The sequence below is a fragment of the Bombus impatiens genome, unplaced genomic scaffold (genome assembly GCF_000188095.3).
Source record: "Bombus impatiens unplaced genomic scaffold, BIMP_2.2 scf_0142, whole genome shotgun sequence".
Taxonomy (NCBI): Eukaryota; Metazoa; Arthropoda; class Insecta; order Hymenoptera; family Apidae; genus Bombus; species Bombus impatiens.
In genome coordinates this window covers 2,155,683-2,175,589 of record NT_176561.1, presented here as the reverse complement: position 1 = coordinate 2,175,589, position 19,907 = coordinate 2,155,683, and the positions used below count along the sequence as shown (strand labels likewise).

General features: G+C 40.4%; 2 protein-coding genes across 3 annotated transcripts in view; one reads left to right on the top strand and one right to left on the bottom strand.

The window, feature by feature from the left end:
* LOC100740942 (RB1-inducible coiled-coil protein 1) overlaps positions 1-12,805 on the top strand; it is a 56,676-nt gene extending 43,871 nt beyond the window's left edge. The window contains exons 5-10 of one of the 2 annotated variants that reach the window (XM_003487196.4): positions 1,656-2,598; positions 2,679-2,896; positions 2,971-3,598; positions 4,564-5,304; positions 5,486-6,496; positions 6,586-12,805. In XM_003487196.4, coding sequence (XP_003487244.1) covers positions 1,656-2,598; positions 2,679-2,896; positions 2,971-3,598; positions 4,564-5,304; positions 5,486-6,496; positions 6,586-6,693 — 3,649 coding nt within the window. In that variant the 3' untranslated portion in view covers positions 6,694-12,805. The remainder of the gene's footprint in view (positions 1-1,655; positions 2,599-2,678; positions 2,897-2,970; positions 3,599-4,563; positions 5,305-5,485; positions 6,497-6,585) is intronic. The other variant, XM_012382043.3, reaches the window with a different exon arrangement.
* A 342-nt stretch (positions 12,806-13,147) lies between these two features.
* LOC100746411 lies at positions 13,148-18,779 on the bottom strand. Its single transcript, XM_003487155.3, has 5 exons — positions 18,654-18,779; positions 17,912-18,142; positions 16,499-16,768; positions 15,412-15,502; positions 13,148-14,746 (listed from the first exon to the last, which is right to left on the bottom strand). The coding sequence occupies exons 1-5, from the start codon at positions 18,777-18,779 to the stop codon at positions 13,407-13,409; spliced, it is 2,058 nt and encodes a 685-aa protein (XP_003487203.1). The 3' UTR covers positions 13,148-13,406.
* Positions 18,780-19,907: the final 1,128 nt, after the last annotated feature.

The following is a 19,907-nucleotide window of genomic DNA, read 5'->3' as shown; positions in this document are numbered from 1 at the left end:
TATATGAATATTACCGGCCATAAATGCTTTTTATACTTCGTAGACTTCTATATATATAATTACGGATGAAAGGAACTGCAATAATTTTATTCTCATATTGTATAGAAATATAGAGGGTGGTTGGTAACTGGTGGTACAAACGAAAAGAGGGTGATTCTACGCGAAAAAAGAAGTCGAAAATGTAGAATAAAAATTTTTTTTTAATTTTTTTAAGAATCTACAGTGAGATCCGTTCTAACGAGATATCATAAAGTGCACGCGTACCGAGCGAAAATTCAAAGTCGATTTTCTCGAAAACAAAGTACCAGTTACCAACCACCCTGTATATGTATATAAATTATATATATATATATGTATTTCTATATAATATGAGAATAAAATTATTGCAGTTTCTTTTATCTGTAATTGTGTAATTAAATTACATCCTGTAAGAAGTAGGCAGATGTCTGATTATACGGTGGTGTAAGCAAGTTTAGAATTTAATTTACAACAAGATTTGGAAGTGATACATATTTAAGTATCTTTCTATTAAAAGATGGATAAGTTGAAGTTTCATGTGCATAGCATTTAAGTTTTGGGGACAATAAATAATTAAGATCAAGCGCAACGTTCAATTAGAGTTAACGATATCATCCAATTTGCATAATCACGTCGTGACTGTAATCACGTCGTGACATAAGTTGTCGAGGTCCCGGGTTCGCTTCGCTTCCCGTAAAATATGTATATATATATATATATACACATACGTGTATATTTATGGTTCACGTTCAAATCGCAAACGTGATAGTTGGTTAGTTTTTTTTTTTTTATAATGACGTTAATCACACGCTCGATACATTGTTACGTTCCAAGGAATCGTGTGTGGAGAGCGTGTAGTGTCGCGTGACATTAAGGAAGACGTGAGTTTCAAGGAAACGAACATAATTGGGATACTGGTAGTAAAATAACAGTCAACGTGATCAACGAAACGTAGCAGTCCTAGCAATACTATAAACACTAGCAATTAAGTAATTGTTAAATCGGTCATTCGTATTTGCTGTCTGCATACTATGTATTAAATGGGTACATATCAAACTTCGAATTTAATAGGTCATTACTAGCCATTAAAGTTGTTCCATCGTTAACTATCAAATCATATTAAAGATGGAGAGACTTGTTGCAAATCACGTATATACCATGTTGTACCGAGTTATAAGACAAATATAACAATCTCATTATCGGACTCGTACGAAATCAGAACGTTAGTGTCGTATATTTTGATCATGAGTTTGGAGAAATTGCTACAAAAGTGGCTAAAAACATAAATTTTTGACAAGTTTAAAGACCTCTTTTATTTCGTTACACGTTGTAACTGTCTTTAAACGGCCAAGGGGCCATTATTATATTTATTACGTATTCAAAAGTCGTTCAGTCTTTAAAGAGACTTAACTTGCGTGTAAAAGAAGGCGAATAGGGCTAAAAAAAGCAGTGACTGATACATGATTTTAGGCTCGTAACATCGCGTTGTTACAGATAGGAAGGAAAATGAATTTCGCGGCATAACATTTTTTAATACCTTATATCGATAATTCTAGTTATCATTTGCTGTCATTGAACGTGTCCATTCTCTAAACTTCATAAATTTATCTTCGCAAACTTAAATTTTTTTCTTGCAGTTTCAACGCTGACCTGGGCACACTGGCGCAGATTCCGATCCTACCAGCGTTAAGAGCTCAGGCCGAAGGTCTGTTGAGTCCGGACGATCAGCCAAATCAATCGGAGAAGGACTCAGATGGCAGAGAGGAGGTTCTCAGCTTGCTTAGATGGATCTCGGCGAAAGACAATCAAAGTAGTCTGGAGCAGGTGGCGGAACAGTGTTCGAGGGGTTTGGAACAGTTCGACGAGAGAGTGATGGAGGCGTTGAAGACTGAAGTGAACGCGGCCATTGACAGCGCGAACAAGCAGGATATGAAGGAGATCAAGGGTCTTGGCGAAAGACTGTTTGCGTTGGAACAGCTGATGGCGCAAACCAAGAAACTGGTCCACGAGCAGGGGGAACTTGCTCAAGGTTTTCTTCAAAATCAGAGCCGAGCGAACAACTTGGGGGATGCCAGTGTACTTCCTGATCTCTGCACTTCGCATAGGCGCCAACTGCTTGTGATGCTGCAAAATCACAACAAATTGCGCGACATTAGGCGTAGGTGCACCAAAGCGAAGGAAGAACTGTCGGTGAACATCTATCATCGGCTCAAGTGGATCATGTACGTGGAGAATAAGATGATGGAGGTGGATGGCAAGTTGGTAATGTACCACGAAAGCCTGAAACGTTTGAGAAGGCATCTCGAGGTGCTTCAGCAAATCCATCTAGCGCCACATATGTACATGAACGCTGTGGCCGAAGTAGTTCGAAGACGAACCTTCTCGCAAGCTTTCCTTGTTTGGGCTAGTAACCTGGCGTGCCAGTTGTTGACTGTTCATAGCGAGGAACTGGCTCGTAGAAGAGAATTCCAAAGCAAATTCGATGGTCACTTCTTGAATACCCTATTCCCTGGCCTTGAGGATACGCCGCCACCTTTCGCCACGCAAGCTCCGTCTGTTTTTGATAACGAACTGCCCAAGGTATTTATTTAGGATATCTATTGCTCGTGTTTAATATTGAGCAAAGGCAAACAGTTCTAACACGATTGTACGCGTTGCAGTTGACAGCAGAGGATATGGAATCTCTTAGATCGCAGCTACCCGAACTGGCGCTCACTATCTCGTCGCCAGATCTGAACAGTATCACGCAGTTCTTCCTGTCGAAGAGTCTCACCGAGGCAAGCACCGATGGCAACAAAGAAAAAGATAGCACCTCCATGCGCGTCGATGTAGCTACCAAGGAACAGGAACGAACGAGAGCTCCGATGTTGTTCGACAGGTAACCATCATTCCTATCAAAAGTAGAGAATTTTTAAAACATTATAGAGTAACTGTGTATTTATACGATTTTAGGGGTGGTTTCGAATCGGAGACGGACACGGAGGAGTTCGAGAAGATCGGCCAGGGTGCCACGGACTCTAAGCCGGAGTCGTACGATGGCGCGAAACAAATGCGTCAGAAGCAATTGGAGGTTGGTGCCTCGCGAAGCGTGTCCCCCGCTTCCTCGACCTCAACTAACGTATCCCCGCTTAATTCGAAAGTCGCGGACCTGACGAACCGGTCATCTTCCTCGAGCGAGCCTGGATCCTTCCATTTTCCCAGTCTGTCCGTCAGCGAGCGTCCAGCTCAGCTGAGTCCGTTAACCGAGTGTGCCGAGAACGGCGAATCGAGCAGCTGTCTGCTTCATTGCGCTACTGCGAACGGTCTTCCTAAATATCACGAAACGCCATCGACGACGATGGCCGAGGAGCCGAACTCCCTCAGTCCAAATCCTCCTTCTTCCTTGTCACGGTCCGTGATGTGCGACGGTCAGCAGCAGCAATGCCAGCAACTATCCGGTAGTGGTGGTAGCAGCCCCTCCATTGGAGTATGCGCTACTGACTTCATGGGTACTGAATTTTACATGGACGAATCTCTGCCGAGCAGTCTCAGCGAGCATCCCATCGACGGCCAGCATCAGGCTATCGTTTCCCTTCTCCAGGTACTGGACGACTTACAGCTCGCTAACGGACCTTGTAGTCGTAGCCGTAAACGTTCCATTACCGCTAATACGTATCTTTTCCGTTCCAAGTCCTTTTCCTTTTCCACAGTTTATGAATATATGGTATACTTGTTTGCTTATATACATACACGACATTTAGTATCTCTATTCTGGTTCGTGTGTTTCTTGTTTTATTGGTTCTCTGTGTCTATGTGTATCATTTTCTACGCCATCTCCTCGTATCTGTAACACCTCTTTTCGTACATTTGAGAACCCTCTATTCGACGTTGGTCGCTTATCTAAATTTTTATATCCACTTACTTTTCCCTTTCTGTGATTTCTAGGTACTTTCGTTGTCATTGTCTTTATATTCGCTGTCCAGTAAGCTATTAGCGCTGACTATAATGCAAAGTAATTTTCAAAATCGTGTAGGTATGTGTTTTTTGCTTGTCGTCATTTTCTGACAAGTCGTACTATCTGCTCTTTTCTAAGTGCTTGCGTGTTCGTGTTACTTTTTCCGTACTTATTAGCCAGCCGCGTGTCGTTATCGTGTGAGTGCGTGTGTTTTAATTTTTTTACAGGATTAGCTGCCGTCGCACTCGATTCTCCCGATCCTATGACCCTCGAAGTACGTTCCTTGAGATGTTACTCAAGTCATGAGTTCGCTTTTCAGAATACACCCCGACGACTTCGTTCGAGATCGTTTCGACCGGACCGACTATACCCATGCTACTGTCGCTCTCATCATCGTTACATACTCGACACCTTTGGGATTTCTTATTTATCAAACTACTTTTTTCCTTCTGTTTTTTCCTCTGCTAACAACATTAATTCTATTATCACGCCTGCGATTTTACGATTTGGTCATGAATAGTTGTTTTCGACGTTTTTAGTCGAGTTTAGCACGGAAGGAAACGATCCTTCACCGATACTTATCGATATGTGTCTGACGGTCGACATTTCAGGAGAATCTTGGCAACACGCGCGAGGAAGTGGAAAGGCTTAGTTCGATCTTGAAGACGATGAAGGCGGTGGTGTACGAGGCATTGAGGACTGTCCGCCAGGAGCTGGCTGTTCTGAGGGATCGAACTAACGAGGAGCAAGCTGGTTTCTCGAAGATGACCGAACAGGTTCGCGAGACTTTATCGTTGTACTCGCGCGAGTGTGATCGTCGTCTTCGAGAACGCGAGCAAGAGCTCACCGTAGATCACGAGCTCGAGATGGCAGACGTGAAGAAGCTAATGCAGAATCGGGAGGAAGAGATATGCACGTTAAAACGAAATCTCGTAGAAAAAGAAACCGAGTTGGCTGAACACGAGCATCTAATATCCACCATGCGCCAGAAACTGGAGAACGAACAAACGGAAATGAGAAATCTGCAAACGCATCTGCATCAACAGCTCGAAGAAACCTTGGAGCAGGCTCGCGCCGACAAAGAGGCGGCCGTTAAGAAGGCGAACGATGAAAGGTTTATGGAAATAGCGTCCTTGACGAATTCGGTAGCACAAAGCCAGAAACGAATTCAAGAGCTGGAGGAAAGTTTGAAACACGCGCGCAGCGAACAGCAAAGGATGGTGAAAGAAACAACCGAAAAGCTGCAAATGGAATATAAGAACGAACTACAATCCATCAGAAGCCGTTTCAAGCTAATGACTGCATCAACCATGGAAAGCAGTCCGAGTGATAGCAGCCTCGAGAAGATCGAGGTATGTGTAGTCGATTCTAAATAAATTGTGAACGTTTATGCAAATACATATTTTTATGGAAAAATATTTCTATAATATTTTTGCTTATACGCATTGTGTGCATTTTCGCACTTTTAAATTCAATTTCAAATTTTTCCATAAATTCCCAAAAATCTACAATATTTTGTTACTTTCTTTTCAGAGACCAGATTTCATCGAGCTCACTAGTCACGCGTTAGCTCAATCGACGAAAGACATGAAGCCAGAGAATTCTGCGGCGATACGAAGTATTGAGGATGAGAGGATGGTGAAGCTGGTTCACGATCTACGATTGGCCACGCAAGCGATAGAGGAGAAAGATAGAACAATGGAGATGTATAGGAGACGAGAAATTGCATTAACGGAGGAGTGCAAACGTTACAAGAGCACGATTAGACGTTTGAAAGATTCGGAGAGCTTCAAGAACGTTCTCATCGAGGCTGGCTTACATAAAGAACATAGCGAAGAACAACTGGAAATGAGCCAGGGTAGTCTAGAGGAGGAAACCAAGAGCTTGGAAACGGAGAAAGACGAGGTGGAAGTATCTGAATCGAAAAAGGTACGGTTGGAAGCGAGCGACGATCTAAGTTGTCTATCCAGAAGGCTCGAGATCCTCGAAAACGAGAACAAGAGAATGAACGCAGAGCTGCAGACACTTCGTGAGAGCAAAGAGACGGCCGAGACGAAAGTCGAGACCTTGGAAGCAGATAAGGTTCGGCTGGAGATCGAGTTGGTGAAGGAACGATCTAGAAGCTTCACTGCCCCAGATACGTTGCCTTCGTCAGGAAGTCGCGAGAAAGACATGAACGATTCTGTGGCGGTCGTTTCCGATTCAAGCTCGTCTCAGGACGCAACGACCAGTCCGAAACCACAACGTTCGTGTGGCTGCATCACGTGCTTCACGCACATTAAAAAGAAAATAGACACAACCGCCGCGAAGCTGGCAGAATTGGGCCATATCACCGTGACCAGCTGCGATCCAGGGGATAACGTATTGGTGTTCTGGGATGAGACGCACAGAACGTATACGTTTTACCAGGAATCGACGACGCTTCATTTCCTCGATCCAAAATCCACCGCTGCCTTGGATTTGGTCTGGAATCCTGACGAGTCGTTGAAAAATACTCAGAGCATCGTCGAAGTTGCCTCCAAGGAGTACTGTCATGCTATAAAGGTGAGATTATTTTTCTCGTTTGTTGTTTAAGTATTAGATATCTTATAATTGATGATGTGTACCCAGGATTAATGTTGTCAATGTTTCAGATCGATAACCGGTATCGCGTTCCACGTGGCACCAAGTTCTATCGAGTAAGAGCTGTGAAGCCTGTGGGTGATAGTGCAGCTATGTTAGCGAGCGTTCAAGAAGAGTAATCGAGCGACGAGTTGAGAGGAATCCATCGATACTTCACCAATTTGATAAGCCCTGTGACCGCGGATCCGTGTCGCGGGGATGAACACTTGTGGCCTTGCACGTGCAGTTCATCCGACACGCGGATCCTTAGTATACACGTTCGCAATCATCCGGAAATCCTCGGATCAAGGCCAAAACCTGCCAGAACTTTACGACACTCATCCTTGAAAGTTCACTAGCTGGGAGAAAGGTTTGGATGATCGAAAGAGGGGTATGGATACTTAGAATTGGGTATCACTTACAAATAGGGATCAGAGACAAAAGGATGCGCTGGCGTTTCATTGTGATACAAATAATTTTTAAACGAGTGAAACAAATTGCCGAATGCTGTGGTTAGCTGTGAAACGTAATGATTGTATTCCTCTCTCGTTTCTTTTTTTCACATGAGACCTGGCGTGAGAATGAAGTGAGAGGGAGTGTATGTATGTGTGAGAGAGAGAACGTAAGAGAAAATCACGAGCAAACGCAGATATATAATTATTATTACGAATAACTAAACGCTATGAAACGATCTTTTACTTGTAATTCGATAAGTGTAACTGTTAAAAGTTACATGTGCGCAAGTGCAAAAGAGAGAATTTCTTGTATTGTTTTCTTCTTAATTTTGGATGTAGAAGCGAAATTTCTTCGTTCTGCGATTCAAACAATTTAAACTATTATTACTATCACTACTACTATTACTATTACTGCTACTTACTACTATTACTATTACTACTACTATTACTACTACTACTACTACTGCTACTACTACTATTCTTATCTTTGCACTGAGTGACAGCAAAATGACGAGGAGGTGAACAAAAAAAGTCGTAGTAGAATAAGTTTTGCAAAGAAACAAGCGAAAACAAAGAAAAAAAATATAATTAAGATAGAGGCAAGAGAAGGGGGTATAACGAAAAATTACGAATGCTTTGTATATGCAAACTACTATATATTATATATATGATATATAATATATAATATACATAAACGCGTGTACACAGTTTATCGTGTATCGAAGCGTGCAATATTCGTGTATGAGAAGTATAACGCACTCACATAAAATACACACATACACATACACACACGCGCGCGCGCGTAGGTCCTAAGCTGAAGTCTAAGATTTTGTAAAGTGAAATAACCGTGTGTCGTTCAATTATCGAGACACGTCTTTAACATATTAGAAAGTCTGTTTAATTTAGAACAAAGTATATTATAGAGAGAGGCGGAGCAGACGCTGTAGGCGAGGCTCTCTCCTCTCGTCGACCACAGCGTTTCTTTCTGAAATGAATTTCGTTTTAGGTGCCTCGTGGTCGATTTATCTTTCTTCGAATCACCAGTTTAAATGTTCCCACCAGCGGCAGAAAATTCGCTGTGTGAAGCATAGGAGTGGAAACCACATGATACTCACAGATATATATGTATCTTTACTTTGAAGGTAACGACGGAAGTTTACCGATGAAAGAAGATTAGATTTTTTCTAGCTCCGTGGATAAAACCGGTGCGAGGCAAAACTCTTCGTAGGATGAATTTTATAGATTATATAAATATATATATCTAAACGCACATATATATACATATATATATATATGTATATATGTGTGCATATATATGCATACGTGAATCGCATAAACACGTACATACACGTTACATATATACATACACGAAACATATATAGTATATATATATTTTTTTCTATTGTTCAATGTGCAAAAGTTCGAGGTTCAATCGAATTACGATCGAGAGAAAAAGGGCGTACTACGAGAGAAACCAACATTTAGCTTCCTTATGATAAATTGCTCGTAGGATCCTTTAATTATCTATTGTGTATCGTTTATCTAACTTCTACTATTATTATCATTATTGATTATTATTATTAATATTAATACTATCGTTTTTTCCTCCGCGACAATTTCTAGACACTCATAGTATCGTACAATAGCTGTGATCGTTAAGCTCGACGTTTACACTTCTACCTATAGTTGATAATGATATCTTAAAATCCCTCGGGGCGGACGGTAACTATAAGTTCGAACGACGTCGTCCACTTCCAAAAAACAAAAAGAGACGGTCCATGTAAGTACACTTTTTTACGCCTCTCTTTTGTTTCTCCGTATCTATTTTTATTTTCATTTCTCTCTTCCTCTCTTCTTCTGTATATTTTTCCTCTGCCGAAATCACGAACTGAGAAACCGTATACGTAGGCACACATGCACACAGCGTACCTGATTCGTCAGGCGGAATTCAGCGACGTGCTTGTTCGCTCGTCGGCCTTAATTTTTTCGTGTTCGAGCGAAGCCACCGGCGTACGAGGTGGCCCGCCGACACACACGATGCTGATAAGTAAGATAAACGAAGACGAGGTAGAACAAAAATTCGTTCGTTAAGTTGTGTAGCTCGAGCTTGTCGAGAGAACCACGCACCCCGCTTCTGACGTGTAGCTGATGTAGCTCGTTTCGAACGATTCCTCTTTCTTCTCGTCGATCGAAAATCAAGGAAAACGCAAAACAAAAAAAGAAAAGAGAAGAATAAAAGAAATACGGAAAGAGGAATTCGCATACACATGCGCGCGCGCACGCATGCACAGATTTAGCACGAATTCAACACGGAACCTGGCCTCGCCGGTTCTTTCCATTCCCTTTGTTATTCGTAGGTACACTTTCTCTGCGGAAACCGCGCGATCGTCCTGCTTCCATGGCGATCGACATTCCATTGTCGTATCAATTCGCGAGCAGACATATCGTGCACGAGAAAATTTGAATTTCTGGCGCGATCTCGGGTTTCTAGTTCTCATAACTAGCACTCTGTGCCTAGAAACGATATTAAGTCTCCATGTCGTTCTTATATTCTGGGACATGTGTTCCTAATTTGTTACCAAGATTTCTTCGAATCTTCGAATCAAAATGTAGATCACTAGATGTATAGATTAAACGGACGTTCTGTGTAAATGCTTAGGTCGTAGTAGAGAAACGCTTCGATAGAATAATTCAATAATTTTATCTAATTAGATCCAATAATTTTAGCGAACGGTAGATTATTGGAGTTGATATGTTGTGAAGTGAACGATATTCGAGACTTGTAAAAATATTCGTAAAAACCATGAAATTCTTTTTCCTCGTGCAGCACGAAAGTTTACATGTCCACGGTTTCTATTCGTCCAGTTCTCTTCTCGATCGAAGAGCCTCGAAGAGAAGTCAAAGAGCACACGTAGAGCACGCTCTCCGCACAGTCCCTGTTTCCGTTACACCTCCGCGAAGGTAAACTCACGGTAAGACGACGAGAAAGCACTGTCTCGTAAAGAGCACACATAATCGATCGACTTTAAACGTAACGTTTGCTTGCACGTTGCACTTTGAAAGCTCGAGCAGTGTTAGACGAGCATTTAGCTGTAACGTTGTGGGACGGTCACGCGACGCGCCAGCTTATGCTCCACGACATTGTGCTTTGAGTTAGTTTTTATCGTAGAATAACGCGACGATTGTATTCACGATTTGCTTCTACATTTTGGATTATTAAGCGACTCGACTTACAGTGGAAGAGGATTAAGAATTTAGAGATTGACTCGTATTTATGAAGCGCTTATACAGATCTCGAAGGTTAATTTTAAGATGTCGATGTTTGGTTTATTGACCAAAAAAGATGTGAAACGAAGAATGCTCCGATTTATATACTTAAGGAAGTAACAAAGAATTGCATTTTTTATAAAATTCTTAATTAATTAAGGCGTCTCTGACGATTATAGGAAACTTTGCAATCGTTCAGCTTCTATTTTTAATTTTCTTATCGATTCGACGATCGCGAAGTTTTCTTCTATATCACTGAGAGATAAAAGAATAGAATTTTGTCTCGAGTCGTTTAGTACATACATCTTAAAGCACGCTAAAAGATTATGAAGCAATCGTGATAGGAGACTCTTTGCGGGATTACATTATCAAACAACGTAAATCCCTTTTTGCTCGGATGAACCTTTACCCTGATTTACTTTGGAATTGCGGCAAGCGGTGTTTCTTTTCCTTCCTTGCTTTGGAAACGCTCGAATCTACGTGGTGATCGGGCAGCTTGTGCGTTGAGAGTTGGTCTGCGCGATTAGATGCGAATAAAAATCAAAACCGAACATTCTAAATACGAATGACACGGTTAGTTTTCGTTTTCGTTTTCATTGAACGACAAGGAACAATTTCAGATGCTTCTCAACGATTCGAAAACGTAATTACCTCGTAAACGACAGCTTTTAGTAGTTAAAGAGATCACTAACTGTTGTTTCGACGCGTGGTTTTCAAAGATCTCGTCAACTCAAGAAAACTAATCACGATCGAAACTTCGTGTATAAATCGGGTTTTCCAATATGCTCGTTCAACCAGGGTGACGTACACTTACACGAATACCAAATCGACGTGCCTGCAACGTTCTACTTGTGTTGTTCGTCAAGTGGTTTTTCTACGATAGCGGAAAAATCGAGAAATTACGAATGTATATTATACGAACGAACACAGTAGAGAACAGAGCAAGAATTTTCACGTTTTTCGTGTTTGAGAGAGCCTTTGCTTTCTTTTTTTATTGTCCATTTTGACGAGATCGGTGGAGAAAACCTGAGGAACTGGATCTGGTCTCTCGCGAGCGGACGCACGAGGATCCAGACGCGAGAAGAGATGAAACGAACGCGTGAAAGTATTTTCTAAAGAACCCCGTGCGTGCAAAACCGCGTTCCACGATGGGTGCGAAGAACTTGTTGGAGCCACATCTCAGAAGAATTTTGTAATGATGCGAGATTTAAAATTAAATCGATGAGAAAGAGGTCGAACTGGGATGGAGAGAGGGTAGATTGGAAGCAGAAAAAAATGTCGACAGATATTTGGAGAGGAGAGAGAAAGGATTACTCATGAAGGATAGAGTCGCGTTTTTATTTTTCTAGCGATTCTCTGACGTGCGAAACGAACGTTGTTTGACGACAACCTCCCCCCCCCCCTCTCCCTTTTTTTACCTAGACGCCTAAAAAAGAAGAATGAGTGAGCGTGTCTGTGTGAGCGAGAGAAAAAAGTAAAAAAAGAACGACAAAAAAAGAATTAATAAGAAAAATTATGTAAACGTAGTATCGATAGAGTTTGTTTTACGTGTGATGTGTATAGGAAAAAATGTAATTCGATATTATAGAATATTCTTTTTTTTACTGACCAAAATTTATACGCTTAGAAACGTTTTTACACTCTGTGTGAGAGATAATCGTAATTCACGTACAAAAAGGAATGATTACGAGAAAAAAAAAATGAAAAAAATACGAAAAAAGAGAAAGGACAAAAAAATAAAAACTAAAATTATGAAACACGTAGAGACGACGAAGAAAGACGAGCTTTAGACTATGTCGTGTGACGTGATTTGTTGTAGGTTTTGCTTCTTTCGACGGCATCGTCCTTTCTTCTGTCTTTTTTTCTTTTCTTTATTTTTTTAGAATATACAAAGAAATGTTTCATTTGCGCAAGAACGATACGTAAACCATTATTCGACGCTCTTTGTAAAAGTAAGTTACATCTTGACGATTCAATATACTTTCTTGCGAGATTTAGCGATTTTTCCAGGAGATAATAACACATCATCCGTAGCGTTTAATCACTTAGATCTGAGTTGTGGCATAATTCGCGCGATCACTGAACCACTATATCAGATGAACCAATCAACGAGATCCGCGAGCGTGAATTTCGCGATCGAACGATCAAACGAGCCTTCTTGTTTGTTATCTGCGTTTTCTTCTCAAATCTTCGTCAATGCTGAGCCACGGTAGTACGCTTTACAAACATGAACGTAAGCGTTCCGTTTAGATTAATCGCTGCAACACTCTTTTCTTCGATAGTTAAGTTCGGCGAGAGTGAAACGAACAAGAAATGGGAGATAGACGAAAGATAGAATAGGCGATCGATTTCGTTGATCGTTCGACGATGCACGTGACCGGATTCGCACCCGTTTCGTTTCTCGTCTCCCTTGTGCTCGCCGCTTGTGGAAAAGCAACGCGAAATAGGAAATAAACAGATTAGACGATTCGAACATCGAGCAGATGGTATCAGCATTTGTTTCAAAAGGGATGAAAAAAAAAGTGGATAGCAAAAAGAAAAACGAATATCGCGCATGTAATCGAGAAAGTGTAACGCAAAATAGGTATATGATAATATTACATAATATACATACAATTGTGATCGTGAGAGTAACTGTTACGAATAAAATAAATTACGAATAAATCACGTGATTTTTTTCCAAGCTACTTCGACTCGAGTGCTTTGAACCCTACAACCTTTCAAAATCATTTAAAACGACAGTAGAGTTAGTAATTATACATGGTGTCCCAACAAACACGGAAGAATCGGGAATGGGACAACTTTACGTGGAAAGATGAATCGAAAAGGGGACGGCAAGGTGTGTCGTTTTCTAAACCAAGAGTCTCCTATTAACAAAAATTTCTTTATTTCCTTCAGTTAAATAACAATTCGAAATTCTAGTTCAACGTAAGAAGATCTTTGTCTCGTTAGAGTTACAATGTTTGTGTCGAATCTGATCTCTCAGAATCGCAAAATCAACTTTATAATACGACAGGATGAAGAACTCGACGAGGGATGGAAAACAAAACTGCACGACACTCGCGTGTTCAAGCTGTAACTATCATATACTTCGTATTTATAATACAAATGAAGATGGTGGTCGGGAGGATCTAATGATGGGGAACGTAGCTCTGTGAGTTCTGGGGGCAGCCAGGTAGTAAGTTCGACGTGTCTTCTTCCGTGGAGCACAGCATTCCTACGAGCGTGTAATCGACGAAGGGAGGTAAATCCAATTCACTAACATCACCATAGTTATTTATACTCGATTGTGTAACTGTGGGATTCATGGTCATTTGAGGTAGCCGCGTGTCAAGTACCTCGCAAGTGTAATGGCAACGATCATTACTGGGATAAAAGAAAGGTTCTGGACTGTTTTGCGTTGGCATAGCTGCCTCCATACCATTTGAATCCGGAAATAATCTTTCAGTCGAATCTGGATTCGTCTCACGACCGTAATTATTCTGCAGTCTTTCATCGAGGACCATTCGATTCGCGTTTTGATTTGGTCGACTGGTTAATTGATTCTTCGCATCTGATTGCTCGAACATATGATTATAACCATCGTAAGAGTAATGTTTATTCTCCATGGGGCTGCGACTAGGACGAACAGGATCAACCATTCCATTTTCCTTTTTTGGGTAAACGTTATAATTCCCCCTGTCCATTAGTCCTGGTTGACAATTTTCTTTGGGAAAACAGTTCAGGTTTCTTCTAGAGGGTAACAAATCCTCTTCTTTCTGAGGATCGAATCCAGGAAAGGTGAGACGGTCATCCTGGTGGTTTTGAGTCCAATAATTGCTCTCTTGATCGTTCTTCACCGTTCCATCCACGAAATTCTTGTGATTATGCTGTCGTTGGTAATCTTGAAAGTTTAATGGATTGTTCAGGTGATGATTCTGACTCATTTCCTTGTTGGAGATGAAATGGTTTACGGGTCTCTTGACGCAGAAACCATTGGAGTCTTTATCTGTCTCAAAACCAGGAAATTGAAGTCTGTCGTCTTGAGGCATGCTCAAATGACTACTACTGGAATCTTCGCTGAGAAACTGATTCCAATAAGCTTGATCCTGATGCTGTTTCACCTCGTATTTAATGGTACCACTTCCAAGATCTAGTAAAGTGGGTGGTGATCTGGCTACTTCTTGAGAATTCATGTTGAATTCTGGTCTTAGGGGCTGATCCAGCTGGAAGATCTCTTCTGGTTGGAGCAGTTCTCCGGTAAACGGAGGAAAGTCGGGGTAGGTGGCTTCTTGGGGTATCTGATTGGAAAGATTGTACCCGAGAGCGTTCTCTTGGGCTGGCACGGTGTCTTGGAGCCAGTAGGGGGTGTCGTTCGAGGCTGTTTGTTGAGAATACATAGTTGTCTGATGATGATGAGAATGTTGATAAGTCGAGGCGTTGGTCTGTAGACCACACATACATTCAAATGGAGGACAGGAACAGGAATATCCTGAAAGAGAAGAGAATATTATCGTTTCGCAGGAATAAAAATGTAGATATTAAAAATAAAAAAGGGTTTATAGGTCTATGGTAAATGTACGCTGCGACCTATAACTATAAAATTATCCAAAACTTTTTAATTCTTATTTGTTAAGTAGTGATATTTGAAATCGTATCGAGAAACAATGTTTTTCCAGAAAGAGATACATTGTACTCACTGAGAAAAAGCAGAACAGTGGGAAAATAATTAATTCTGATTTCATAAATATATAATTAGCATATTTAGAGAATGCTCGTGTTATGGATCTTTCTCTCCTCGAACAATAATATTGATATTATAATTGTATTTGCTTATAAATGAAAAGTATCCGAAATGTTTCTCTTGTTATAAAAATAACAAACGTATCCTGATGTTTAAAGAATAGTCTCCGAGTTTGCAATTTAAATTTACGAGCGCAATATTATGGGACGTGGCGTCGCCTAGCGGAAAAAGAAGCTACTATTGGCGCGAAAGCGATTGCGGCAAACGTTCCACGCTGCTTCACGAAATTGGTTTCGAAGGTGAATTTTTTGATCGGATCTCCTCGAAACAGTTACGCAAATCCATTAACGAAGTGTCTAACGTAACGCGGAACGAGTGTGATAACAGTATTTTGAAATAATACGGTTGTTAACCTTTATCCGGTATCAGTGGTGGTGGTTGTGTTGTTCTTGGCGGTTCGATCGCTTCCGAGTTTGGTCTTTTCGTACCCCGCAGTGACATTAACTGAAAAAACACAAGAATTTATACGTTACTCGCATCAAAGAAGTCGAAAGAAGGAAAGCATCAGCCTATCTTTACATTATTCTAATCTGTTATTTGTCCCAGCTACCTGTCTCGGTAAGTCTGTTATATATAACTAACCATTCATTCGTTTGAGCGTTCGAATATTCCGAACGTATTTTTATCGATATATATTGGTATCTATATTCCGGTATTGTTATCTATGTTCCGAGTAGAGTTTATTATGGTCACGATATTTGAGAGAAGTACTTCTTATTTATGTGAAAATATGAAATTCAGTGACGAATCGCAGAAAACATCGATTTTAATGTATTGCATTAGTGCAATGATATATATATGTATGTATATGTGTATACTAACGTACAGATTGTCGTTCGTTGATAAAAATGGCGTCGATTTGAATACGATAGAGATCGGAATAGTGTGAAATATTAACTCTTTCCGGTCAAAGTCTGGGTATTACCCGGTATTGTAATTGAAAGACTAACGGTCCCGGAAATTAAAGAAATTACGACTGGGAAAAGTTAAGACGTGAATTAGAGATACTCTTAAGAAACATTATACCGCTTTTATATATTTCCTACATATCAGTTAGAAACATCAAGAAGTCTTCCAAGTTTCGATTACTAGAAATTCTCACAGAATATTTTCTATTATTATGTCGTACATTGCACAACGTGAATTGTTCCGATAAAATTTGCGCAATGGTCGATGCGCATTCGAAAGAAAGGTTTTCCCTGACCCGAATCAAATTTACAATTCAAGTTTTTTGGAATGACAAGTATCGTTTCCATGAATTGGAGCATTATACTTCTTCAAGCATATAATGATTCTACTATTTATTTATACCACTTAATATTTCATTTAAGTGTCACGATTAGGCTCGGTATTTGAAATATCGAGGAATTTTGATACATAAAATATATTCATAATAAAATGGTATTTGCGAATTGGTAAATAAATTATTCGTAAATATACTTTAGACCCTAAAGCAGCCTCGTTCGCCAGAAGAACCGCCAAACCGCGCACCCTTCTGCCAGCACCCACGCTTCGCCTCGCTTCGGACGTAGATTTCGCTTCCGGTCGCGGATGATCGTGTTGTCCTTTGGCTTGAAAAAATATCGCGTGCTCGGTATGCCGCCAGAAATGCGTCACTGGATAACCGCAATGGCCACGGCACGAAAGTATCTCCAACCGACCCGTGCATTGTCTGTTCGGGCATGGCTTTCCTTGTTGCTTTTTTCTCGCCTAAAAATTTATTTTTATTTTCGCGTATCGTAAAACATTCACCCTTTAATATCAAATGAATCTAAAATAGTTTAAAATTGGTCGATGATATTAAATATCTTGGTTACTTAAGGATTTTGTAATATGTAAATCTTCTCACTGATCTTCGCTATTTTAGTCATTTATTCTCAAATATTGTATGTGTCGGAGGCAAGTTGGCATTTTGGGGCGTTCGATGAACCTTTACTTACTTTACCGTCGCGAATGTAGTCAATATTTATCAGTACGAATGTGGACACTACAAGAGGCTATGAGTAATGGTAATAGGATGGACGAGATGATGGTGACAACGAATTCAGGTTCGATAACGAATCCACGATCCACGGGAGGACAAATATCAACGTACTACTCGATTCGGATCACTTAATCGGCAATTTGTCCAACGACTCTAACACTCTAACTCTAACTCTCCTCATACAAAAGAGGCTGCCCTTATATACTCCTGTCCCCGCTTCTCGGATTAATCTTTGTTTTTAAGGAGAGCCATATAATCATTTCATACCTCTGTCAGGTACATGTCCCTCCCGTGACCGTGGCTACGTCCGGTGACCTACTATGTCACTTCGAGCCCAAACCTATCGTCATAAAGTCAGATTGGAACATTAAGACTATTTCTTATTTTTATAACATTAAGACTATTTCTTATTAGACTATTTCTTATTTTTATTACTTAAAGGCGGCTATAGTAAAAGTCTGGACTAGTGTATTGTGGGGTTTCCCAACATTCCGGATGGGAAACCCGCTGTCTTTCCATCTCCGACATATGAATATAAACTAACCTAAGCTTGAAGATATTAAGTACTTTGTTTCTTTAATGTAAATTATATTAAATCTGTTGACCGGGTGTTTTGGTCTTTTAAGGGTTTCGTAATACATCTTCTCAATGATTTTCACGATGTAATCGTTTATCCTAGAGTATCGAACGAGTATAAATTATTTTGAATTTGATACTGAATATTAAATATTTCTAAGTTATTCCTTAACGGTTTAGTAATTAGGCAGGTTAAGCGATTAATGAAAGAGGAAGAAATATATATCGTGAATCATTAGGAGAAGGATATTTCTCTTCCAAAGATTGCTTTCCAATAATTTCGGTTTCCTTACCTTGTCACAAATCGCCGGTCGAAGGTGAACCCTTCCGCCGCCAGGTAGTATGCATTCTTGCGAACAGATCAAAACACCAAGGCAGGATTTTTTCAAGATGCTCACGTTGTGATTGTTCGTATTTCTCATCGCCCATCCAGACGCGTGTCTTCTCGCTTCTTCACATTCAGGTCCATAGACCCTTCTTACGTGACCATCAGCCCATTCGCACCAGGGATCGTATTCTACTACCTGCAATTAATTCGAAACATATCGAAATATTATTTCAACAGGCTAGAGATATTAGGTTGTCCAAAAAATTTCTTTCGTTTCATAAGGTGATAATAGAACAACAATTTCTGTTTTATATTATTTTGTTGAATTAGATATGATCCATTTCGTTATATTTCTATTATTACGTTCGTGCATAATTCAATGAACGAATATAAAACAAAAAACATTTATAATTTATATTTATAGTTTTAATTATTCATTTGTTCTGCATCGATTCTCTGGAAGACTGAATCCTACTGTATGCCATATCGTATTGTATACCAGATATATCATCTAACGTTTAGTGGCTGTATTTATTACGAAATTGGGGAAATTGAGAGATATGATCATCGAAATTCCCAAGCCTTTGGACATTCCCGAGACACTGCACGGGAATTACCCGAATGAATAATGTATTGCGCGCGGTAAAACTTTTAAATATCCTTAACAGAATAATGAGTTTTGATGATTAAAGATACAAAATAGTTACCTTTGGTACATTCGAGTCGTTGATGTCCCACTCCTGATGAGGATGTTGCTGTTGCTGGTTGCCGGCAACAGTCGCTGACATCGTCGGCGACCCAACGCGACTCCTACACAACAAATGCAATTCCATATTGCATAGATTAGTATAGATTATCGTAGTTATGATACTGGCATAGTACTATTGAAAGAATCGATGTCTCGAGCGCGAGAAAATGATCTCCCTTCGTAGAAACGAGGTCGACCTTGAGGTCCTTTGGAACCCGAATTTCGTTGCATCGAACTCGAGTTCCAATTTAGGATTACGTAATCGCCGGCGTAGCAAGAGACCGGCAGCTTCGAGATAAAATCCCGATTTATGGCACGTAGCTGGCCGTAGCTCGCGCCATACTTATGGGAGCCCGTGGGTGGCCTGACAAGGAGCACGTTCACTGGCTTTCCGGAATCCTTATATTCGTCGCGAGCGATTCTCGATCGCGAAGAAAAAGATCGATCCTCGTCGCATTGCGCATACGTACGAATTCTTCGTTCCTTTAACTAGCCATTCTCTTCAACCCTCTCATCTTTATGATCAGTGAATCTCGGTTAAACAGACGTTCACGATCGTGTCCACCTTTTTTACATACTTTGTTCATATTTTTGAAAATTGTATAAATTGTGATAAATCGCTGAGGGCTAAGATGTTCCAGCCATTAGTTGCGTCGAATAATCACGATTAATCGTGAATGGAATTGAGAAGTGAATTACGTCGAATAGGAGACAGGTTGAGGATCTTTTGTAAATCGATAGTGTTTCACATTTTTTATACTTTTCCCAGCGAATAATGATTGTTTCTCTAGATTCGCGATATGACGTACTGTTACGAAATTAAAGAGCTATCGGAACGTTCTCCGTAATCGTTAGCGTAGAAACCTAACTAGCGAAGAAAGCGATCAACGTTTCTGCATAAATTCTCGCATAAGTATTAGCTGGTGTCACGTCACGCAACAACAGCTTCTGCCTTTCTCTCGTTGACATTAAAGTGCACGGTTATGATCTGCGTCGACATTAAGCTGCACGAAAACGATCTGCAAGCCGTCACTTGTCACGATAGGTCACGCGATAAGCTTATGTTCCTCGTGTTCTCTTTTCTGGCTTCAAGTTAGTTATATAAAGTATCAATTCTTTACGAAGGATACTTCAAGCGTTTCTCTACGCTCGAGCGATTTCTAACATTCCCAGAGTGTCTCGAAACTTGTATTACATATAATATTCAGAATAT

Bases quoted from the DNA above. Each gene is read 5' to 3' on its own strand.
- LOC100746411 (XM_003487155.3), bottom strand. From the start codon at position 18,779: ATGGAATTGCATTTGTTGTGTAGGAGTCGCGTTGGGTCGCCGACGATG. The intron at 15,503-16,498 runs GTATATTTACGA...GTGTTTTTTCAG, and splicing joins AGGCTGCTTTAGGGTCTAAA to TTAATGTCACTGCGGGGTAC. The intron at 14,747-15,411 runs GTTAACAACCGT...CTTCTCTTTCAG, and splicing joins ACCACTGATACCGGATAAAG to GATATTCCTGTTCCTGTCCT.